The 22,264-nt window shown below is 30.8% G+C and overlaps 1 protein-coding gene across 1 annotated transcript; it reads left to right on the forward strand.

Annotated features, from left to right (window-relative positions):
• Positions 1 to 1,319: 1,319 nt before the first annotated feature.
• On the forward strand, positions 1,320 to 21,039 carry LOC130670549 (probable cytochrome P450 305a1). The gene is made up of 7 exons (XM_057473970.1): positions 1,320 to 1,493; positions 10,247 to 10,501; positions 11,784 to 12,027; positions 19,725 to 19,996; positions 20,080 to 20,260; positions 20,337 to 20,593; positions 20,696 to 21,039. Exons 1-7 carry the CDS (start codon positions 1,403 to 1,405, stop codon positions 20,872 to 20,874), a joined length of 1,479 nt encoding a protein of 492 aa, XP_057329953.1. The 5' UTR covers positions 1,320 to 1,402; the 3' UTR covers positions 20,875 to 21,039.
• Positions 21,040 to 22,264: the final 1,225 nt, after the last annotated feature.

A 22,264-nucleotide genomic window follows, 5' to 3' on the forward strand; every position in this document is an offset into this window, starting at 1 on the left:
TTAAAAAAAAAAGTTGAGAAAATTTTGAGATAATGATTACTCTTACTTGTTTTTAAATTAAAAATCTTTTAATACAGTTTAACATATTATATTTTTATGTTATTTATCAAACCATCAATTACCCATATAACAATTTTTTTCAATTCTTGAGCAAGTCTGCTCTCAAAATCGATAGATGCTAGTGATTTTTTCTACGTATGTATCTTGCTGTACAATGAAAAAAAGATTTATTTGAGCCGACTAAGATTTATTTAAGCCAAAGATATCGTATATTTGGATATGGTGAAATAAATATTTAATTGTGAGAAAGATAGAATATATTTGAGTAGCTTAATTGCGTGAAATAAGTGATTTATTTGTGGTAAAGAAATGATCCAATTGCTACAAATAAATAAGGGCTTCAAATATATGTATAGTATCGTCAAATTTTAGGTTCTTTGTCACAAATATATCAATTACTTACCACAAATAAATGATATATTTCCGCCAAATTATAAAATTATTTGAATCAACTGTCATATTTTGTTGTACCAAATATATTTATTTGTCATTAAGAAATATTAAATGGTAACTATTACCATAATATTATAGTAAAACCATTACCATAATGTTATAGTAACGATTACTATAATATTATAGCAATGATAACTATAATATATATGGGTCCCGTTCCTATAATCGACATTAAAAAAAAAAACGGTTACCATGCATTATGGGAACCATTCCCATAATATATTGTAATTGTTATAAATTTCTCTTCGTGTAGAATGGCAGTATCGATATGATCTTGAATAATCGGTACGACAGTAGAAGAGTTTTTATTTCTTTTCATATATGCTCATACATGACTATATATGATCTTTTATAAATTGTACATCGGTTAAGTAAAGTTTTCTTCTTTTTTATGTATGATCATATATGATCAATGGACTTTTTTCCGGGGAAAAAAAACAGGCTTACTGCGGGTAGTTAAGAACAATACTAAACGTACGGTAGCGGAGAGACTGAAATTTCTAGAAAAATTTCTCCTACGTGCCCAAGACCAGCCTTATGACAAGTGTTCGATTGTAATTTAATTTCAATATTCATAATTTTTTTAGATTTATGCGCATAATTTATATCTTTATTATATATGATAGAGAAAAATAAATAAAAACAGTCTTTGCCGTCTAAAATTGATAATACAGACATCGCTGTTTAGACTAATGATTTTAATTCCTATAGCTACCACGTGTATTCAAAGATTTGAGTAGGGATAGAGAAGTGGAGAGGGACAAGAAGATTGGAAGGAAGAAAAGGAATAATAGAGGTTGATTGTATCAGTTCTCTACTGGGGTGTCTTAAGTAATCACATAGTTTTTTTTAAACATAGTATAAAAGTTTTAACTCTATTTTTTTAAAGATGTTAGTGAATCTACTGTGCGCTGTAGTCATATGTTTAATCATCGCATTAGCAATAACGTATCATGCAAAATCAAAAGATACACCTCCAGGTATGTTATAATCATTAAGTAATCAGTATTAAATTAAATGATCTAGATGATAGCCAACACTAATAGCGACTAGTAGCCGGCATACTTGCTCAACTTTAGATTGAATACAATATTATGAATACTTTTTATTCCAAATTTTTTTTTTCTGAGAATTTGTTATCTTTTAATTTGTTACGCATTCCACGCGTATCAGTAAGAGACTAAGTATTTAGAAGTACAATAGGATGATTACTAATTCTATATGTGTATATAATTTTTTTGAAGGATATCAAACAAAGGCTTTGTAAGAATTTACCCGAGGCGAAATTTATTTTAACTTAAACTCTGTTTCAACCTAGTATAGTTTTTAGTCTGAACGTCAGGGTGAAATGGGTTTTAGAAGATAGAGAACTCCAATGAAATTAAACCCTATTTCAGTCCAGTAGCGCCTACACACGTTCGTTTTCAGACGAGTTAGGTTGAGAAAGGGTTTTAATTAAAACCCCGTTAGACCCTTGTTCGTCTGATGACCTATATTTACGAATATCATGACCTACATTTTTTCCACTAAATTTATAAATAATATAAGAAAATTATAATAGTAGTTTATCTATCGAATGCGAGCGTCTTAGACTCGATTGTACTAGATAAATACATTAGTTTTTATGACAGATATTTGAAATGTACTACATTCAGTGCCTATAAATGGCAGGTTATAAGCCCGCGTTTTTTTAGTTGGTAAGATTGTTTTGAGTATTTGTTGAAAATGAGAGAGAAGTCGGTAAGCGTACGAATTAAAATGATGATAAACTTTGTCACAAGATGGCTCGTTAAGTTACTTCGATATTTTTTGGTCGTTTGCTATCGCACATGTAACCAAAAAATATTTTTTGATCCGTTGATGACGTCACTATTAGAAGGATTAGGTATCTTTTTTACCAGCTGTATCTTATCTAATATTTTTAGCTGCCGGCTATAGGCGCTAAATGTCGTACATTTCAAGTGTCTGTCACAAAAATAAAATTATACTTTCAAATAAAAACAAAATTAATTGAATAATATCGCAGTATTTTGCATTATCTTTTTGTTTTCAATTTATTTAAGTATATGTAAAAAAATTCAGTTCATGTAAAAAAATAACATTTTTACATATACTTTATCACAATGTCAGTGTAATCAAGCCAATCAACATTTTTGACTTGGAAAATGAAATTCTTCATGTTTTTCGAATCTCTAACTCAATCATTAAACTCATTATTCAGTTATTAAATTATCTTTTATTTATTAATTTCTTGTATATTTTTAAAAATTTTAGTTTCTTATCAATACTACAAGAAAAATAATTTCCAAATTTTAATCCCATTTTCATCCTAACTAAAAAATTACAGGTTCAAATAGTATAGGTTGAAACAGAGCCTTAAATTTAAAATTAAACCGTGGTTGATTCTTTTTCGAACTTATTTAAGGCGTACTAGGATGAAACAGAGTTTTAAACTTCACACTAAACCCTAGTTCACTCCTTCTTACCCGAAGTTCAGGCGAGTTAGGTTGAAAAAGGTTTTAAAATCGAGGCGGCAAATACCCACATCAAAAGGTTCAGGCTCTACAAGGCTCATATGGGGTTTTAGAATTTCGACTCGGAATAAGCTCTTGATATTAATATTGAGGTCGCTAATCGTACACGGAGAAAAAAATATTGTTCTGAGAAGTATACTGTATAGTTACAGTAACAATACGAAAACGTTATCTACTAGATTGTTACTGCAGCGATCTACTGTATTGTTCTGACAACAATACGGTAGATAGCTCTGAGACCTATACTGTATCGTTCTGACAGCTAAACCGTATCATTCTGAGCCCTATCTGACGTCACGTGCGTTGCAAATGATATGAGACGTTGAAAAATCTTTATCATTAACAAATAAATGATAAATAAATAATTTTGATTAAATAAAATAAATTATTTATTAAGCGTCTGCTAGCAACAATTATACCCGATACGCAAAATAGACGCAAAAATGGATGCTTAAATAGGTTAGGTGGTGCCGTGTGAGGTGGCGACTACGGAAAGTCGTATAGGGCTCACAGCTATCTAATAGATACACGGAAAGAAATTTTTCGCGGATACCACTATGTTGTATGGTCGATTCTACCATACTGTATGGTAGCAAAGATTTTTTCATTCGTTTAAAAATTGTGAGTATAGATGATTTGACCATCACGGGAATGGTAACATTCACGATAGTCATGGCGGATGAGTCTATGTCAGTATGGGCGTCAAGCCCATACTGCTTGGCGGTATCCACAATGCTTCTGGTAGATAACGCTATTCAATATTGTCAAATTACTTATGCTAATATTGTAGTATTACCAAAGGTAATTTGATTCAAAAAATAGGTTATACTCCCATGAAAAAAATTTATAAAAAAAATATATGTTAAAACATTACAAAAATATATTTTTCATAAGCGGCTGAGGCAGCCGTTCGGCACGCGCGTGGCTCGGGCGATCACCGAAGTTAAGTAGCATCAAGCATGGCCACTACTTGGCTGGGTGACCGTTTAGCCACACGTCGGGTTCGAACGAAGGTCTCTGATCGTTAGGCGCGGGATGAAGATCCAGTGATCGGTAAAATGGGAATTTTATCGATCACTGGAGCTTCACCCAAACCGAAACTGTACTGGCTAGGTTTTCTCTGTGGTTTTCCTACGCCACTATACCTCCATTGCACAAGGGAGGGTGTAGGGCATCACCGTAATGATGCAGTACAGTATAAGCACAAGTCGGGCCACAGCCGCACAATGAAAGGCAGAAAGAAAAGTAAAGCAGTTGCGATATAAAGGCTAAAAGAGTAAAAGGCCGTTACTACGGCTATATACTAGAAAACAATTAAAATTAAAAATTATATTTTTCATATAAAAAAAATGTATTAAAAATACATAAAAAATATATAAATATATATAAAAGATGTATAAAAAATATATTTTAAATTGCTAACCTTTAGCTGATTTTCATATATTTTTTTTATGTTTTAAATGTATTTTGAATGTGTTAAAAATACCCTCGCAGATTTGAATCACGGTGGAAACACCGTGGAAGTGTAAACACCGTGGATCCACCGTGGTTACACGGTGGGTTTGTTCCATTTTACCACCGGGTATACACAGTGTATCCACTGTGATTATGCGGTGTATCCAAGGTGATTCTACGGTGGCTTGATGACTGTGTATACACGGTGTTTCCACTGTGATTACAAGGTGTATCTACCGTGATTTCACGATGGCTTCGCGCTATTTCACCACGGTGGTTCCACGGTGTATCCACCGCGTAATCACAGTGGGAACACCGTGTATACACAGTGGTCAAGCCATCGTGAAATCGCGGTGGATACACCGCGTAATCACAGTGGGAAAATGGAACAAACCCACCGTGTTTCCACCGTGATTCAAATCTGCAAGGGTATATCTTAGAATATATAAAAAAATACATATATAAAAATATAAAAAAATTATATAAACAATATATTTCAAATATATAAAAAATACAATTATGGAAATATAAAAAATATATATAAAAATTATATTTTTACTGTAACCAACAACTTAGAAAAAAAAATATATAAAATTTATATAAAAAATGTATTTTTTATATACGTTTTTTTTTATATATTCATAACTATATTTGGTATGTATTTTTAATATGAATTTTCTTTTATATGAAGAATAAATATTTTTTATATTTTAACATGCACTTTTTTTTATAGTAAATTTAACATTTCAAGTATGAGGGATCATTTTTTTTTTAAATTAAAAAAATTAATTAAAAATCAAAGTATAAATTTTTTCAAATAAGAATTATTGCACACCTCAATCGCGAAAGCGTTAGGTGTGCTTTACTGTCACTCTCTCACTCTCGGCCCTTTCACGGACTTTAAATCCTCTCTACTTTCTTTATAGTACACCAAAGTTGTTAATGATATATACCATTTTGAAGGAAATTTATTAAGGAACATTTTTCAATGCAATCCTTATTTGATTAATGATGTGATTAATTAAAAAAAAATGATTTAGTCCGAAGCCCTCAGTGCGTCAATTGTGGTGTTTGGACTCGTCTAAACACGATAACTTTCGAAAAACAAGACTTATCGACTTAGTTTTTTTTTTATTATCTGTGTATTTCTGATCACAAGAACCCTTTCAAAATTACTATCTGAATCCTTTTTGTTTTGGTGTAATTAATAAAAAACGTGAAAACTGATTCTTCGTGAAAAATTTAGCTGCTATTTTTACTGTTGTTATTATTTTTTCATTGTTTCTCTCTATCAACTACTGGTGGCAGCACTAGCGTATCAATATGTTTGAACAAAAAGCGACATTTAAGACAAAACAAGGCGGGATATTTAGAAAAAAATGTTAGTAAAAAAATATTAAACTGAAAATAAGAAATAAAAATAAAAAAATCAAATTGATAATTTGTAAGTTGAATAAAAGTTCATAATAAAAAAAAATATATTAATATTATATAATAATAAAAGTAATGATTAAAAATAAATTGAGCGATTGAGGTGTGCACTTTTGGATTTTCCAACATTTTTTTCCTAATATAACCTGTGATCACTTGTTTACATAAATATATTTTTATCTATTTATCGACGAAGTATTGCAGCTACATCTATGCGGTATTGGTAGTAATCCGATAGTGTATTGACTACCGCACAAAGATCTATTGCGGAATGCCCTAGTGGCATTGCCGTTTCTTCAATGTAGTATGGGCCTCAAGCCCATACTTATCTGGTCAATTCTGCTATACAGACATGTAAGCTACACAAAATTTTCTGTACTATACAGTATGGTGAATAACGCCATACTTATGGTACTTGCTGCAATACTGTAATAAGAGTATGGTGATAAGTACCATACATTTCTTTCCGTGTAGTTACAGGAACGATACGGTATTGTTACCACAAGTATACATATTGTTGTGGTAACGATCTACGAGTTGCTATACTTTAGATCGTTCGAGGAACAATATTTTTTCTCCGTGTACCTGTTTATTTTTCATTTAAATAACACATAAATTTTTTTTTTTAGTTTTGAATTTTTTAACTCATCAGTAGATCAGTTTACAAGAAAAGCAAAATATGTTTTTGTTGAAAATTTAACGTTCTAGAAGAAAGGTATCTTATCATTTTATGGCAAATATAATTCTTCAAGAATTCTTTCAGGCCAAAGTTGAATTCATAGTGAACTTTATTATCATTTAAGTTTTCCGGCAAAACTATTAGACCTCACAAAATATCGAAGAATATTTTTTGTAAATCATCATTCCATTTCCCATTTCTATAGGTAAAACTTTTCCAGTCACAACAGATATTCTTTAGCAAAAAAAAAAAAAAAAAATAAAAATAAAAATTCTGATCGGTGATTTTTACATGGAATGAGCATATTACTTTTTTTAAAATTTGGTAATTACAAACAAATGGCTTTTAGTTATAACAATCCACTATTGTTCATTTTAGAATCAAGTGAGAAATGGCAGAAGACAATTTCTTAGAATAAATTTTTAAATTCAAATAACCAAAGAGCCTTTCAGGAATTTCGTGAGCTTTGTGAAAGATAGTTTGTAGGAAATGAAGTGATCTGCGAAAAAGGTTCCCTGATATTTTATAATAAGTCTTATAGTTTTGCCGGAAAGGTCAAGTGAAAGTAAAATTTACTATGAGTTCAACCTCGACCTTGAATAATTCATAAAAAATTAGATTTGCTATACTAAATTGATGTGAGATTTTTTTTGTAGATCCCCAAATAAAAAAGATCTCTCGCAGATTTGAATCACGGTGGAAACACCGTGGAAGTGTAAACACCGTGGATCCACCGTGGTTACACGGTGGGTTTGTTCCAATTTACCACCGGGTATACACAGTGTATCCACTGTGATTACGCGGTGTATCCAAGGTGATTTCACGGTGGCTTGACGACTGTGTATACACGGTGTTTCCACTGTGATTACGAGGTGTATCTACCGTGATTTCACGATGGCTTCGCGCTATTTCACCACGGTGGTTCCACGGTGTATCCACCGCGTAATCACAGTGGGAACACCGTGTATACACAGTGGTCAAGCCACCGTGAAATCACGGTGGATACACCGCGTAATCACAGTGGGAAAATGGAACAAACCCACCGTGTTTCCACCGTGATTCAAATCTGCAAGGGATTATATAGAGTTGAATACAATTATATATAATTATGTATAATTTATTACATAATTATATAAAACTTTTTATATTTCTATATAAAATGAGAAAGAAATGTTTGTGGAATTTGGTGTAATATAATTGTAAAAAATTCTACACGGAAAGAAATTTTTGATGAAAATTACTCTGCAATTTCGAGTAATCCTGGGCCATTCCAAACAAAATTGGTATTTTTTATTTCAACTTTTAATATTTTCCGTTGAAATATTAATATCTCTAGACTATATTTTACTCTACTAGTGAGTAATTTTTTAACAGCAGATATATCGGTATAATTCTATGATTTTATACTCTGTTGGTATCTCATATTTAATCGGTTATTGTAAATATTTTATCTTAATCTGCCAATTTTTATTCTATGTGTATTAATTTTTGCTCCCCAATATACTATTTCTTTAAACCTATTGATTTTATGATGAAAAATTACTTGCAACTCAAATAAAATTTCGAATCTATTGAAGTCCCGATGAAAAAAGATTTTGTCTAACCATATATGATTATATATGTTCATATATATGATCATATATGATTACATATAATCATATATGAAGTTATATATAATCATGCATGATTATATATGGGGTCATATATAATTATATATGACCCCATACGTAATTAGATCTGATCATACCTGGCTGTTATAACCCCATATATCATCATACATAAGTCTATATATGATCAGATCGATTTATATATAAGTCTACATATAGTTAGATCTGATCATACCTGGCTGTTATGACCCCATATATAATAATATACAAGTCTATATATGATTAGATCTGACCAGACATGGCTAATATAAATTCATGTATAGTCGTGCATAAGTTTATATATGATTGGATCTGATCAGACATGACTGATATAAACGTATATGTAGTTATATATTTCTATGTATGATTCAATCTGATCAGACTTTATTGATATGAAACCTATAAATATTTAATTATGTATATAGTTCCAATAAATATATATATATATATATATATATATTAAATAATATGACAATTTTTTAATATCAAGGTTATTAAATTTTCATTCTGTCAACTATCAATCAAACTTAAATCCCTAATACTTAAAAAATGTTCAAAGGTTTCGGCAGCAATTTAAAAGTATAAAGTATCAATTTGATTATTTGAGTTAAGTAATGCCATAAACTTTTCTTAATTATAAGAGTAGAACAGGCTAGAGGATCAGACTACAATCCATCGATAACCAAAGTTAAGCAGCATCGGCATGGGACATTAATTGGACGGGTGACCTCGTAGTAAAATAGTAGTCAACGGATAATAATTTTTTTTTTTTTATTATTTAATTTTAACCGAAATTTATTTTGATAAAGACAATAAATCCTAATTAAATTACTTAATTAATAATTTACAGATATGTTAAATGAGATTCTAAAAATGACTATATTCGCTCATGCATGGTTATATATAATCATATCTGTTCATATATAAACAGATCAAGTTATGTATGATCAGACCTGGCCAATTTTTGGATCTGATCATATGTAGACAATTATGCATGATCATATATGATTAGACAAAATCTTTTTTCATCGGGGTATTTTTTACCCCGTCTTCGATAATCTTCGGTTCATTTAGGCTTCTATTAAATGTCTTTTATTTAGCTCGTAACAACTTACATGTTACGCACACAATCGTAGGCTTGAAAAAAAAGACGATCTTTTTATCTCTCTATAACTTGATATTTATTTTAAAATTTAAAAAAATTTCGTATTTTTTCTTTTTCAACACAATACGAGGAATTTTTTCCTTTTTTTTCTTTTTCAAAATATTTATTTTAAGTCATATTCTAATGCGATTAGATGGTTTTTGGTAATGCGCCCTTTTTTCAAAGGTTTGTGTGTATGTAATTACAATAGTATGTTAACACACCATGCTTGCAAGGGTACTGAAAAAATTATCGAGTGAAATTAATTCACACCAGAATCAAGTATTCTAAGGATAAACTACGATCAAATTTTATATCATTCGGTCAGTTGTTACTCAGATCAATTGCATCTCAAATCAATTATCGCTCGGAGGAATTGTCTTTGGTTCAACGGTCGTGTCACCGGGTATACAGCTATTAGTCTCGTGACCCTATAAACAATTATATGATTAAATATAATACAAATCAGAAAATTAATCATTTATTTGTTATCTTTAATTTTCTTAAGTTCATTCGTGTCCAAATAAATACAATCAACGACGACTTTCAAGTGTGTTATACGGCACAGTGCATTACAGTTTAGATTCAAAGGTGTCGAGATCGGGCCTACAACTCAGCATTATTTAACTAAAAATTTAATTAAATTTCGAATAAAGATTCTAAATCCCTCAATGCTACTTTAACGGAACCCATATAGTAATAGTTTGAGTGCTCTTAATCACAAAAATTTTTTTACGTGAACTACAAATATTTAATGTCAATAAAATTTCTGTTGTCACGCAATGTATTAAATTATTCATAACTATTATTTTACAGTTCATTTATTTTTATTTGATTTTTATAGGTCCTTACCCGTGGCCTATATTTGGGAACTTGAAATTATTGAGAAAACTTAGTAAAGAATTTGGTGGACAACACATTGCGTTCTTAAAACTTGCAAAACAATACAACAGTGATGTTATTAGTCTACGCTTAGGTACTTCACGTGTTATTGTAGTTTGCGGATTTGAGACGGTACAAAAAATTTTACGTGATGAAAACTTTGATGCACGTCCTTGGAACGAATTTGTTAAAATAAGAAATATGGGCTTAAGAAAAGGTTTGTAATTTTTCGATATGATTTTATATGTGTAACCGTTACTTAAAAAAAATCAATAGTAAATTATGTGACAAGGGCTGACATCGCCTGAAGTTTGAAACCGTGTTTCATTCTGTGTCACACTATATTATTTATGATTATCTGCATTGGAACTTAGTTTCAGTGTCAGCAGCCAGTCAAAAGCAAGTTCATCAATTTATTATACACACGGGTTAGGATGTCCTGCTTTCCTCTCTTGGTGTGTAATATACTATTATTTCTTCCCAAGGGGCGAAATACAAATATTTCTGTACGCTGACTGAAGGCATTTACAATTTACGCATTTGCTAATATTTATTAGCGGCATTGGACTGAAATTAGCTTGTTTCAACTGGCTGTAAAGACACTGACCCGAGTCGAAATATTAGACGTAAGTTGAACGTTCTTAACGTTTTAAAGGTGAATTGAACGTTTTTAACGTTTTGAAAGTAAATTGAACGATTTTTGTGTATTTTGGTTCGTAAAAAATTGGTAATTTCATGAGTTATGATTTTAGTTTAATGATAACATTAATTAATTTATTTCAATATTTGTAATCACAATTTTCATAACCTTGATATCATATTATGTAAAAAGGTAAAATAGTGTTAAAGATAGAAGTATGAAATTGAAAAAAATTTTGTGTCAAAATACGAATTTTTTATTTAAGAGCCAGAAAGGCGGACGACAAAATTTTAGGGAATTGACGTGATCCAGGAGTACAAAATCGATGAAAAAAGTTTTTTGGTATGCTTATGTTTTCTTATTGTAAGTCTAAATAGGTTTTAGTTACGTTTTCGATTTATGATACTCCAATCTACGTTTTGAATAAGTTGAAAGCTGTCAAATTGAGTTTTTAATGTCCAAAACGTTCAATTTACGTTCAAAACGTTAAAAACGTTCAATTTACGTCTAATATTTTGACTCGGGGAAACTTAAAGTTTCGATGATGGTATTATGAAAAGATAGTTTTGTTCCATTTTATTTTAAATAGGGTAAAAGTACCATTTGTGGCCACTGCTCCATACTTGGACATTTAATACGTTTTTTTTAAATGAAAAAGTATAAAATAAAATTTCCATTTTAATAGTGGAATGAAAAGATCTTCGAATGAATTTTAAAAATTAATAACGTCATTGTGTCTCCAACAAATTGTTTTATTTAAATTTTTCAAGTGTCCAAAACTAGCCTTAGAGTGGCCAAAAACGATACCTCTACCCTATTCATTTAAATATCTTATGAATAAAAAATATTTCTCATGAAGGTATTACCATGACGGATGGTTCCGAATGGAAAGAAATGCGAGGATGGTTAGTGCGCTGTCTTCGAAATTTGGGATTCGGCCGAGAAGAGATGTCGAACAAAATAAACGACGAACTCAAAATCATAATCGATAAATTAAAGCTTAATAACAATGGTCCTGTTCGTATGAAGCCTATCATAGCTCCAGCAGTTATCAATGTAATTTGGAGTCTTGTAACCGGAGAAAGGATAGATGAAGAAAATAAGTAATTCTATCATTTCTTATTTAAACTAATATTTAAAAAAAAAGATTCTAATGTGAATTTATACTCACAACTTAGCAATAATTTTACAAATTTTTAACATCGTGGTATAGAAAATATGTCACTATTTATAAATTTGCTTGTTTTTTTATAAGATGCATTAAAACGAAAGTTAGTATGGGACGAAAAACCCCCTGCTTAAAAAGAAAAATTCCTATAAAATTCGATTGATCTTCATAAATTTTTCAAGAGATTTTATAAGTAGTTAAAACTGTATAGTTATAGGATATTTAGCACACGTATCATAAGGTAAAGTGTATAGGCAAGGCTGAATATATTTGGCGCTTCCAACATGACTTAAAGTGCTCAGAAAAAACTTTCAAAACAGATGTTGCAAGAAAGAATTTATTCCTATTTACCTATGGAGATTATTTCCATAATTATGGTAATCATTACTATAATTCAATTACCATATCCGTGAAAAAATCTTTCTGTAAAATTTCATGAAATTTCCTTAACCGTCCGGTCAATGACCAGGTACCCGGGTATCCATTTCAACTTCGCAGATAGAATTTATTAACTTTTTCTTTAAAAAATTGTATAGCCGTCTGGATCCCCAAAATTTAAGTAGTTTGAAACCCAATTTTTTTATAATCAATTATTTAATATTAGTTATTAACTATCAAACTTGATACCTCCTTCATTCAATAACCAGGCACCCGGGTACTCACTGAAGTTATTATGCATGAATATCGAATTTATTCACACTAAAGAGACTAATTACTAAAGTATTTAGGTAATTTGACTTTTAAATAAATAATAAACACTATCGTTTATTAGTTGTTTTTATTTTAATATGTATGAATGAAATTTCATTCATATATAATGAATTCACTGGCAAACCAATCCCATTTCAAATATTTTATTCAGTAATATTTCGCCAACCTCCCGGGGCTAGCATCTTCAGACTTCCTAAGATATATATAAAAATAAAAAAACAATAGTTAATAATTATAAAATATAAATTACTTGTCAAAATGAAAAAGAAAAAGAAGAAAAAAATCATTTACACAACTTTTTCACATATAATAAGGTATAATATAAAATAATAATTAAATAACCTCTATAAGACACGTGCTTTTCTAATTTAATATATATTATTCCAGATCTATAATTAGTAAAATTGTATTTAAACTTAAATAATATTTTCATATTTGTATTAAAAATTTTCCACAATTTTTTCCAAATTTTTTTATGTATAAATTGTAACAAACATGTAAATTAACTTAGGAAGTCTGAAGATGCTAGCCCCGGGAGGTTGGCGAAATATTACTGAATAAAATATTTGAAATGGGATTGGTTTGCCAGTGAATTAATTATATATAATATCGTTTATAATTTCTTTTATTTAAACAATTTTTATTAATATTTATTATTTATTATAAACAATAACAAAGATAGTAAGTAAAAATACATAATTTCGTTTATATTTATGTTAGTAAGAATTTTTTTTTTGATTATTTATTTATTTACAATGTTTACTTTTCTATAATAATACAATGCCACACGAAAATAAAAGCAAAATTTATTATGTCGCACACCCTTCACATGTCGTGGTTGTAATACAATGTTCATCACAAATAGGGTTCTCACATACTGAACATATTTTTCTTGTTTTGCGACGTTTTTTGAATGCACTTTGAAGACAACTATAACATACAGCAGCAATCTTTTTTCTTCCGGTTGAATCGAGCTGTGTCTGGGTTCTTAATGATCCAGGTGTTGTTGGTTGAGCATATGGATTGGCAGCTCGGCCAAGAAAAGATTCAGTCGCCACTTTCGTTGAGAAATGCCTCATAATTTGTGGATTCTGCGAACGATTTTCAACGAATGGCGTACACAGTTCTATGCCTAATTGCCGATAAAATAATCGCCACTCATACGATTTTTTGACAAGCATTTTATTATTCTCATAATACAGAATATATGCTGCAAGGCAGACGACATCGAGAATGTTATAAAAAAATACTAGAGGCCATCTTTGAGTAGATCTTTTTGTAGTATATCTACCAAACATTTTATCCATAGTGTCCACTCCAGCTTTTGACCAGTTATAAAATTCAATAATTTCGGGTTTTTTCTTTGCACTTTCACTAATTTTTGCTTCATGATGCATTGATGATAGCATCATTACTACCTTTTTTTCTTGGCACATAACTGCACATGGTTATTTTTTCATGAAAACCAAACACAGTAGATAATTCCTCTCGCGTTTTCGATGCAGCCATTGCTGGTGGAATATATGTCCTATTTTTCTTCAAAGTACCAACAATCGTCAAGTTCCAGGATAGTAAAGATTTTGCCAATGGAAGAGTAGTAAAACAATTATCCATAGTAATGTTTCTACCCGATCCTTTATATGGTGCCACCAAGTCTTTGAGAACTCTCTCACCAACGTTCTTTTCACGACCCTCACTCGATTTCCCAGTGTAAAGCTGTCCAGTAAGTGAATATGAATTTTCAGCATCACATATCCACCATACTTTGATTCCATACTTTGCTGGCTTCGATGGTATATACTGGGTGAATCTAGTCCCGGGAAAAAATGATTTTGCCTAATTATATATAATTATATATAAGACCTTATATATAATTAGATCTAAAAATTGGCCAGGTCTAATTATATATAATTCATATATAATTATATATAGGTTATATATGATTATATATAATACGTTATATATAATTAGATCTGAAAATTGGCCAGGTCTAATTATATATAATCATATATAAGTTATATATACTCATATATAATTAGATATGATTATGTATAATACATATATATCATATTTTATATATAATTAGATCCGAAAATTAGGCGGGTTTAATCATATATATGATTATGTGTAATTTATGTACAATTACGTATGTTCATGTACGATTAATATTGAAGTATTCAGAGGGAAGTTTATTATTTAATTATACGTTTGCAATTATTCATAACAAATTATATTTCCCTCAAAATATAAATACAGAGTATAATTAACGACTGTGCTACTACATATATTTATTTTTGTTATATAACATTTTATTATGTATTTATAGATAGATAATACAATCATGTCATTAGACTATTAGTACTTACAAACGTAAATTACTAGAGTCATTTTTACTAATATATTAGAGAAATTAAATATATTCTATAAATAAAATATTAACTTATATATATATATAAATAATTAATTTATATTTGATTATATATAAATCTAAAGATCTAAAATATAATAAAAATTACTAAATATGGGTCTATATAGGTCAGGTCTAATCAGATCTAATCATATATAGACCTATGTATAACTATATATAGGTATATACTATTATATATACTATTATATATATTCCATATACAATCATATATAATTAGGCAAAATAATTTTGTCCCGGGATATAATTAGATCTAATTATATATAAGGCTATATATACTTATATATAGGTCTATATATAATCATATATAATTAGGCAAAATCATTTTTTTCCCGGTATAATTAGGTCTAATTATATATAAGGCTATATATACTTATATATAGGTCTATATATAACCATATAGATTCTATATATAATCATATATAATTAGGCAAAATCATTTTTTTCCCGGTATAATTAGGTCTAATTATATATAAGACTATATATACTTATATATAGGTCTATATATAACCATATATATTCTATATATAATCATATATAATTAGGCAAAATCATTTTTTTCCCGGTATAATTAGGTCTAATTATATATAAGGCTATATATACTTATATATAGGTCTATATATAACCATATATAATTATATATAATACCATATATAATTATATATATTCCATATATAATCATATATAATTATATATAATTAGGCAAAATCATTTTTTCCCGGGGTTCGACCACGGTATGGATAAAATTGCTCGTCGATTGTCAGGTATTCTGTTGGCTTATAGTGTTTTGCTAAATTACTATTAAGCATTGTCGAAATTTCTTGTATTGGAGCAGCTTTATCAGTCTCCACACGCTGAGCTCGAGTATTGGCATCATCAAATCGAATAAAGCGAATGATGTTCCAGAAGCGATTGATGCTCATTGCTGCACGATATAATGGATATGAATACGTCTGCCACATATCCCTTGCATTGTCAGTATTTGAGTTGTTGGCGCCAGAGGTTATCAAAATAGCCAAAAAAGCATAAAATTCCTGCAGCTCAAGATTCTTCCAAACTAATTGATTTTCTCCGGATTTTTTTCATTATACGCTGTATATGATGAAATTGCTTTTTTATTAGTATGGCGTATAATGATATCCGCCATTTCTGAAGTAAAAAACAATTTAAAGGTGTCGAGAATGGACAGCATACTGGTGTTTCTATTAGGCCCACATCTCTCTCGTACAATGTTACACCTTCCAACTTGATGCTCACTTGATGGTGTCGCAGCCCACTGCGAACCGTCTTTTGCTTTCATTCCTAACCCCGTCGCTGCTTCATCACTTTCTTCATCTTCATCTCCATCTTCTCCATTTTCACTTTCTTCATCATTTTCATCGAGTGCAATTTCATCAGCTATTCCAAAAAATAAAGATAATTTATAAAACATAATACATCATAATTATTAACGTACATAATATAAAATAGAAAAATTAATTACCTGTATCATCACAATCTGAAGCTGCAGCCTCATTCGGTGGAAAATATTCGTCGTCGTCACTATCCGACACGTGGTCATCCTCAGATACTTCGGCTTCGAATGTTTTCTCGAGATTCTTCCCTGAGAGCGAGTGATTCTATTGGAAAGAGTTTTTAACTTTAGTATATTTACTATTTTTTTAAATAGGACGGTTAATGAAATTTTATATCAACTATGGCCTGGTAAAAATTTATGAAATTTCATAAAACTATACAGACAGTCATTTTTTAAACCAAAAATCTGTCTATCGGTTGACCCTGCGGGCCAGCCCCAAAACTTCCCGCTGTTTTCGAGCTTTTTTAGTTCGAAAACATTGTCGTGAATACATTTTCGAGCTCTTCGAGAAGAAGAAGAGCTCGAAAATACTTTTGTGTGCCATTGTTTTCGAAAAAAAAACTTTTTTACTATTTATTTCTTCAACGATATCTCTCGAATGAATTAACCCATTAAGACGGTTAAGGCGACGATCGACGCGTCCTATTAAGTTCTAGAGCTGATTATATTTTGAAGTTAATCGTTTAACTCGTTTCTGAGAAATCAATAAAAAACTAAAAAAAACAAATTTTTTTTTCGTAATTGCAAATATTTTCGAGTCTACTGACCTGAAATTTTCAGGAAAGTTGATGGCCAACAAGCTCTTTCGATTGCCACCTTAACCATCCAAATCGGTTGTTCATCAGTTTAAAAGTTATAGAGCGTTCACATCCACACACACACACACACACACACACACACACACACACACACACACACACACACACACACACACACACACACACACACACACACACACACACACACACACACACACACACACATACAGACACATACAGACACTTGGACATCATTCTGAAAATAGTCAGAATAGCTTCCTAGGATCTCAAAATGTCGACATCTGATGGAAACTCGATTTTCGAAAATCAGGGTGAAAACAACAACTTCCCGAATTTTTCGAAAATCATCGATTTTCGTAGCGGGAATCCCGGGAAAAAATTATCATACCTGTCCATGCCTATTCATGTCTGTTTATGCCTGAAGCGTTAAATACGCTCAGGCCTGATCATACCTGTCCATGCCTAGTCATGCCTGTCCATGCCTGGTTATGCCTGTCCATGCCTATTCATGTCTGTTCATGTCTGAAGCGTTAAATACGTTCAGGCCTGATCATGTCTGATCCGGCCTGATATATGGGATTAAATTTAAAATCTTAGTTATAATTAAATATAACTAACTTAGTTAGAATTATATATATCTAATGTAGTTACAATTATATATAATTTCATATAACTATAAATCAATAATAATAAATTAGATATAAAATTTTATTGGCTAAAAATCTATCACGTATATGATATAAAATCTTGTTGACTAAGAATCTATCACGTATAAGATTTTTATTACTTGACGTTCATACGAAATTCACGTCCCAAGTCATTCTTTGAGCAACGAGTTGCGGATTAAACTTTCAAGCGTGCGGTCCACGGTTCGAATCCTGCACATGCCTGAAATTTTTTTTTTCTTCTCAATTTTTATATAAATAATTATATACAATTATATAGAGTTTTTTTTTATTTTTATTTTAGTGTTTTAATTGTACAACTTCTGTTTTTTACAATGTTTTTTTTTTCACCTTCTAACGCTTTACGCTCTCTTTCCTTTCTATAGACACCCCGTGCTCTTACTCTCTTTCATTTTTGCGGCTGTGGCCCGACTTGTGCTTGTACTGTACTGCATCATTACGGTGATGCCCTACTATCTCCCTTGTGCAATGGAGGTGTAGTGGCGTAGGAAAACCACAGAGAAAACCTAGCCAGTACAGTTTCGGTTTGAGTGAAGCTCCAGTGATCGATAAAATTCCCATTTTACCAATCACTGGATCTTCATCCCGCGCCTAACGGTCAGAGACCTCCGTTCGAACTCGACGCGTGGCTAAGCGGTCACCCATCCAAGTAGTAACCATGCTCGATGCTACATAACTTTGGTGATCGCCCGAGCCACGCGCGTGTCGAACGGCTGCCTCAGCCGCCAATTGTATACAGTTAAAAAAGACAATTTTTCACGGGTACGGTATAGGAACTTTCATCATAATTATCGAAATTGTTTGTATAAGTATGGAAACTTTGCCTAGAAAATATGGACGTATGTTTCATAGTTTCAAGTATGTATTTATTTTTATAACGGTATAGAATGACATTTCATAAACGTGCTAGGAACAGTTACCATCATTTTTTAAGTATAGTAATAACACACGAAAAAATTTCATGTATATAATTGAGATTTTTTGAGGTAATACCATTTTAATATAGTGGGTGTTAAAAGTTTGACTGCGATCTTTTATCGTGCAGTATTGTAATCAGTATTATAGTCAGTAAAATATTTTGAAATACAGTCAAATTTCATTGTCGGATTCTATTAACCCTTTCTTAGTTGACCTTGAGTCCCTACGCTTAATTTGAATCGTTCTTTTTCGTCTAAAAGTGAGAGAGCGCTAGCCTGTTTAGTAGAGAAGGGACAGTAAAATAGTAGAAGGGGGCGCATGCATGTACTACTACGATTGAACCGTTACTCACACAGCCTCACTATGAACTGTGATTGGTTTTATCCCCAAACAGCTCACACCCCTACTTCCCCTCAATCTTGACCCCCACTACAAGCTACGCTGTCTCCCACCCGACACTATGCATTTGTATGTGTGATATTTATATTTATGCATGCATCATTCATGTGATGTAAGAGTGGGTGCGTGTACTCTACTCTTTAAAAGATAAGGGGCATCCAATAAGTCGAAATTTTTAGAAAATTTCCGCTTCTCCATAGAGTAACTGTCCGAGATAATGGAATTCGATTGTACATAAAATTTTTATTGATAATGACATAATGAGTAACGAACATTCAAGTAATATTATGAGTATTGCATAACAGAACAATAAGAAATGATAACTATACATTATATCATTAATTTTCCTGTCAATAGATTGAAGTATTTTCTTGACCTTATGGAAAGACGATCGAAAGCATTCGATATGGCTGGTGGGATTCTCTCTATTTTTCCTTGGATACGATACTTTGCTCCCAAGACATCTGGTTACGAATTATTAGTTACTTTGAATAACGAACTTAAAGCATTTTTAATGGAAACTATTGAAGCACATAAAAAAAAATATATCAAAGGCAGTGAAAAGGATTTAATTGATATGTTCTTGACAGAAATGTATCAAGAAAAAAGATCAGATACAGGTTTTACTGGTATTGATTTTCATTTTATTTCTTCAACAAACTTTATTTTGAAATAATTGTACTCAAATCCATAAAATTTTGAATTTTTTCAGAAGATCAATTATTAATGATATTAATCGATATTTTCATTGCTGGAGTGCAGACAACTGCAGTTACTTTGGATTTTCTTTTTTTATATATGACTGTTCATCAAGATATTCAATCGAAACTTCATGACGAGTTAGACTCTGTGATTGATACAAAACGTCTTCCGCAATTAAACGATAGACCAATGTTAGAAATATTATTATTTGATTAAATTTTTATCATTTCAATATTTCAATTAACTATAACGACTATTTAATTAAAGGTTGCCGTTTATGGAAGCTGTAATAGCAGAATCTCAAAGACTCCGATTAGTTGTTCCTATAATTGGACCACGTCGAGCGCTCAAAAAAACAAATCTCAATGGATATAAAATACCGGAAAATTCTTGTATTCTTATGAATATATACAGTATTCATATGGATCCTGAAATATTTCAAAACCCTCAGTTATTTAAGCCAGAAAGATTTCTTGTAGATAATGTTTATACTCCTAACAAGAAACTTATATTTTTTGGCGGTGGTAAAGTCCTATTTACTTTCTTATCTGAATTACGTTTTCATTACAGTTAAATGTACTTTTAGAATTTTTATTTTAAAATTTTTCATCAAAAACTATTTTTAGGTCACCGACGATGTCCCGGAGAAATAGTCGCTAAATCCGCAATATTTTTATTATTTGCTGGTGTAATGAAGAATTATAAGTTACTTCCGGTATCAAGTAGTAATTTGCCAGAGATGGACCCACAGCCTGGATTGACAATTTCACCAAAACCATACGAAGTTTTACTAACCAAACGATAAAGTTTAATTTTTTAGGATATTCTTACGTTGCACGTGAGTCGAATGAGGATTAGTAATTTAGTTTCTACTTTCAATCATACATTGTTATTTCATAGATAAATATCTATCAAAATGTTTCATACGTGTCCAAATAAAAAAAATAAATTTTACTATTAGAAATAAAGATTGACTGCTTTTCATCGTATTTTTTATTCAACAAAACCAAATTTTGTCATTATCTATATTTTATATGTGAGGCTTTTCATGTGAAATCGGACCGTTCGAAAAATTTCTATTTTTGATTTTATTCATTTTTTATGTCATTGATTGTGAATAGTCTTAAAGAGTCGTAAATAATTTTAAACACCTGTTTACAGTGAAAAATTGTAAAAACTACTTAAAGGAATTAGAAAAATAATTAATAGTGACCAAAATTGGTGTTCATGACGATTAAGAGAGAAAAAAAAATTTTTCAAATTTTCAAAAATCGAAAAAGAATAATAGCCATAAAGGTCCCACGATCGAACCGGGCTTAAAAGTTATGGAAAAGATAGTAGCTTGTTATAAAAAGTTTTCAAAAGAATCAAAGTATGCATGAACTTTGAAGAAAAGATTTAAAGATTTAAACTAGAAAATGACATAGAAACATATTTTAATAAAATTGTTCGTATTTTTAAATTGTCTGTATCTATGTGTGTGTGTGTGTGTGTGTGTGTGTGTGTGTGTGTGTGTGTGTGTGTGTGTGTGTGTGTGTGTGTGTGTGTATGTATGTGTGTGACCGGTCTATAACTTTTTAACCAATGAACCGATTTGGATGGTTAAGGCGGCAATCGAAAGAGCTTGTTGGCCATCAACTTTTCTGAAAATTTCAGATCATTTGATTAAGTAGACTCGAAAATATTGGCGAATTACGAAAAAAAAAATTTTTTTTTTTTTAGTTTTTTATTGATTTCTCAGAAACGACTTATACAATCCACTTCAAAATCTATTCAGCTCTAGAACTTGATAAAACGCGTCGATTGCCGCCTTAGCCATCTCAATCGGAGTATTCGTTCGAGAGTTATCGCGGGAAAAAGAAATGGTAAAAAACGGTTTTTTGCGAATATCTTCGAAACAACTAAACCAAACATTTTCAAAATTCTACCAGCTCTAGAACTCAATAAAATACGTCGATTGCCGCCTCAACAATCAAAATCGGTCAATTCGTTCCTGAGATATCTTGGGAGAGAGAAATGCTAAAATCAGTTGTTTTCGAAAACAATGGAATACGAACGTATTTTCGAGCTCGAAAATGTATTCACAACAATGTTTTCGAGCTCAAGGAGCTCGAAAACAGCGGGAAGTTTTGGGGCTGGCCCGCAGGGTCAACCGATAGACAAATTTTTTTTTCTAAAAAGTACATGAAAAAATG

The sequence above is a fragment of the Microplitis mediator genome, chromosome 1 (assembly GCF_029852145.1).
Source record: "Microplitis mediator isolate UGA2020A chromosome 1, iyMicMedi2.1, whole genome shotgun sequence".
Classification (NCBI taxonomy): Eukaryota; Metazoa; Arthropoda; class Insecta; order Hymenoptera; family Braconidae; genus Microplitis; species Microplitis mediator.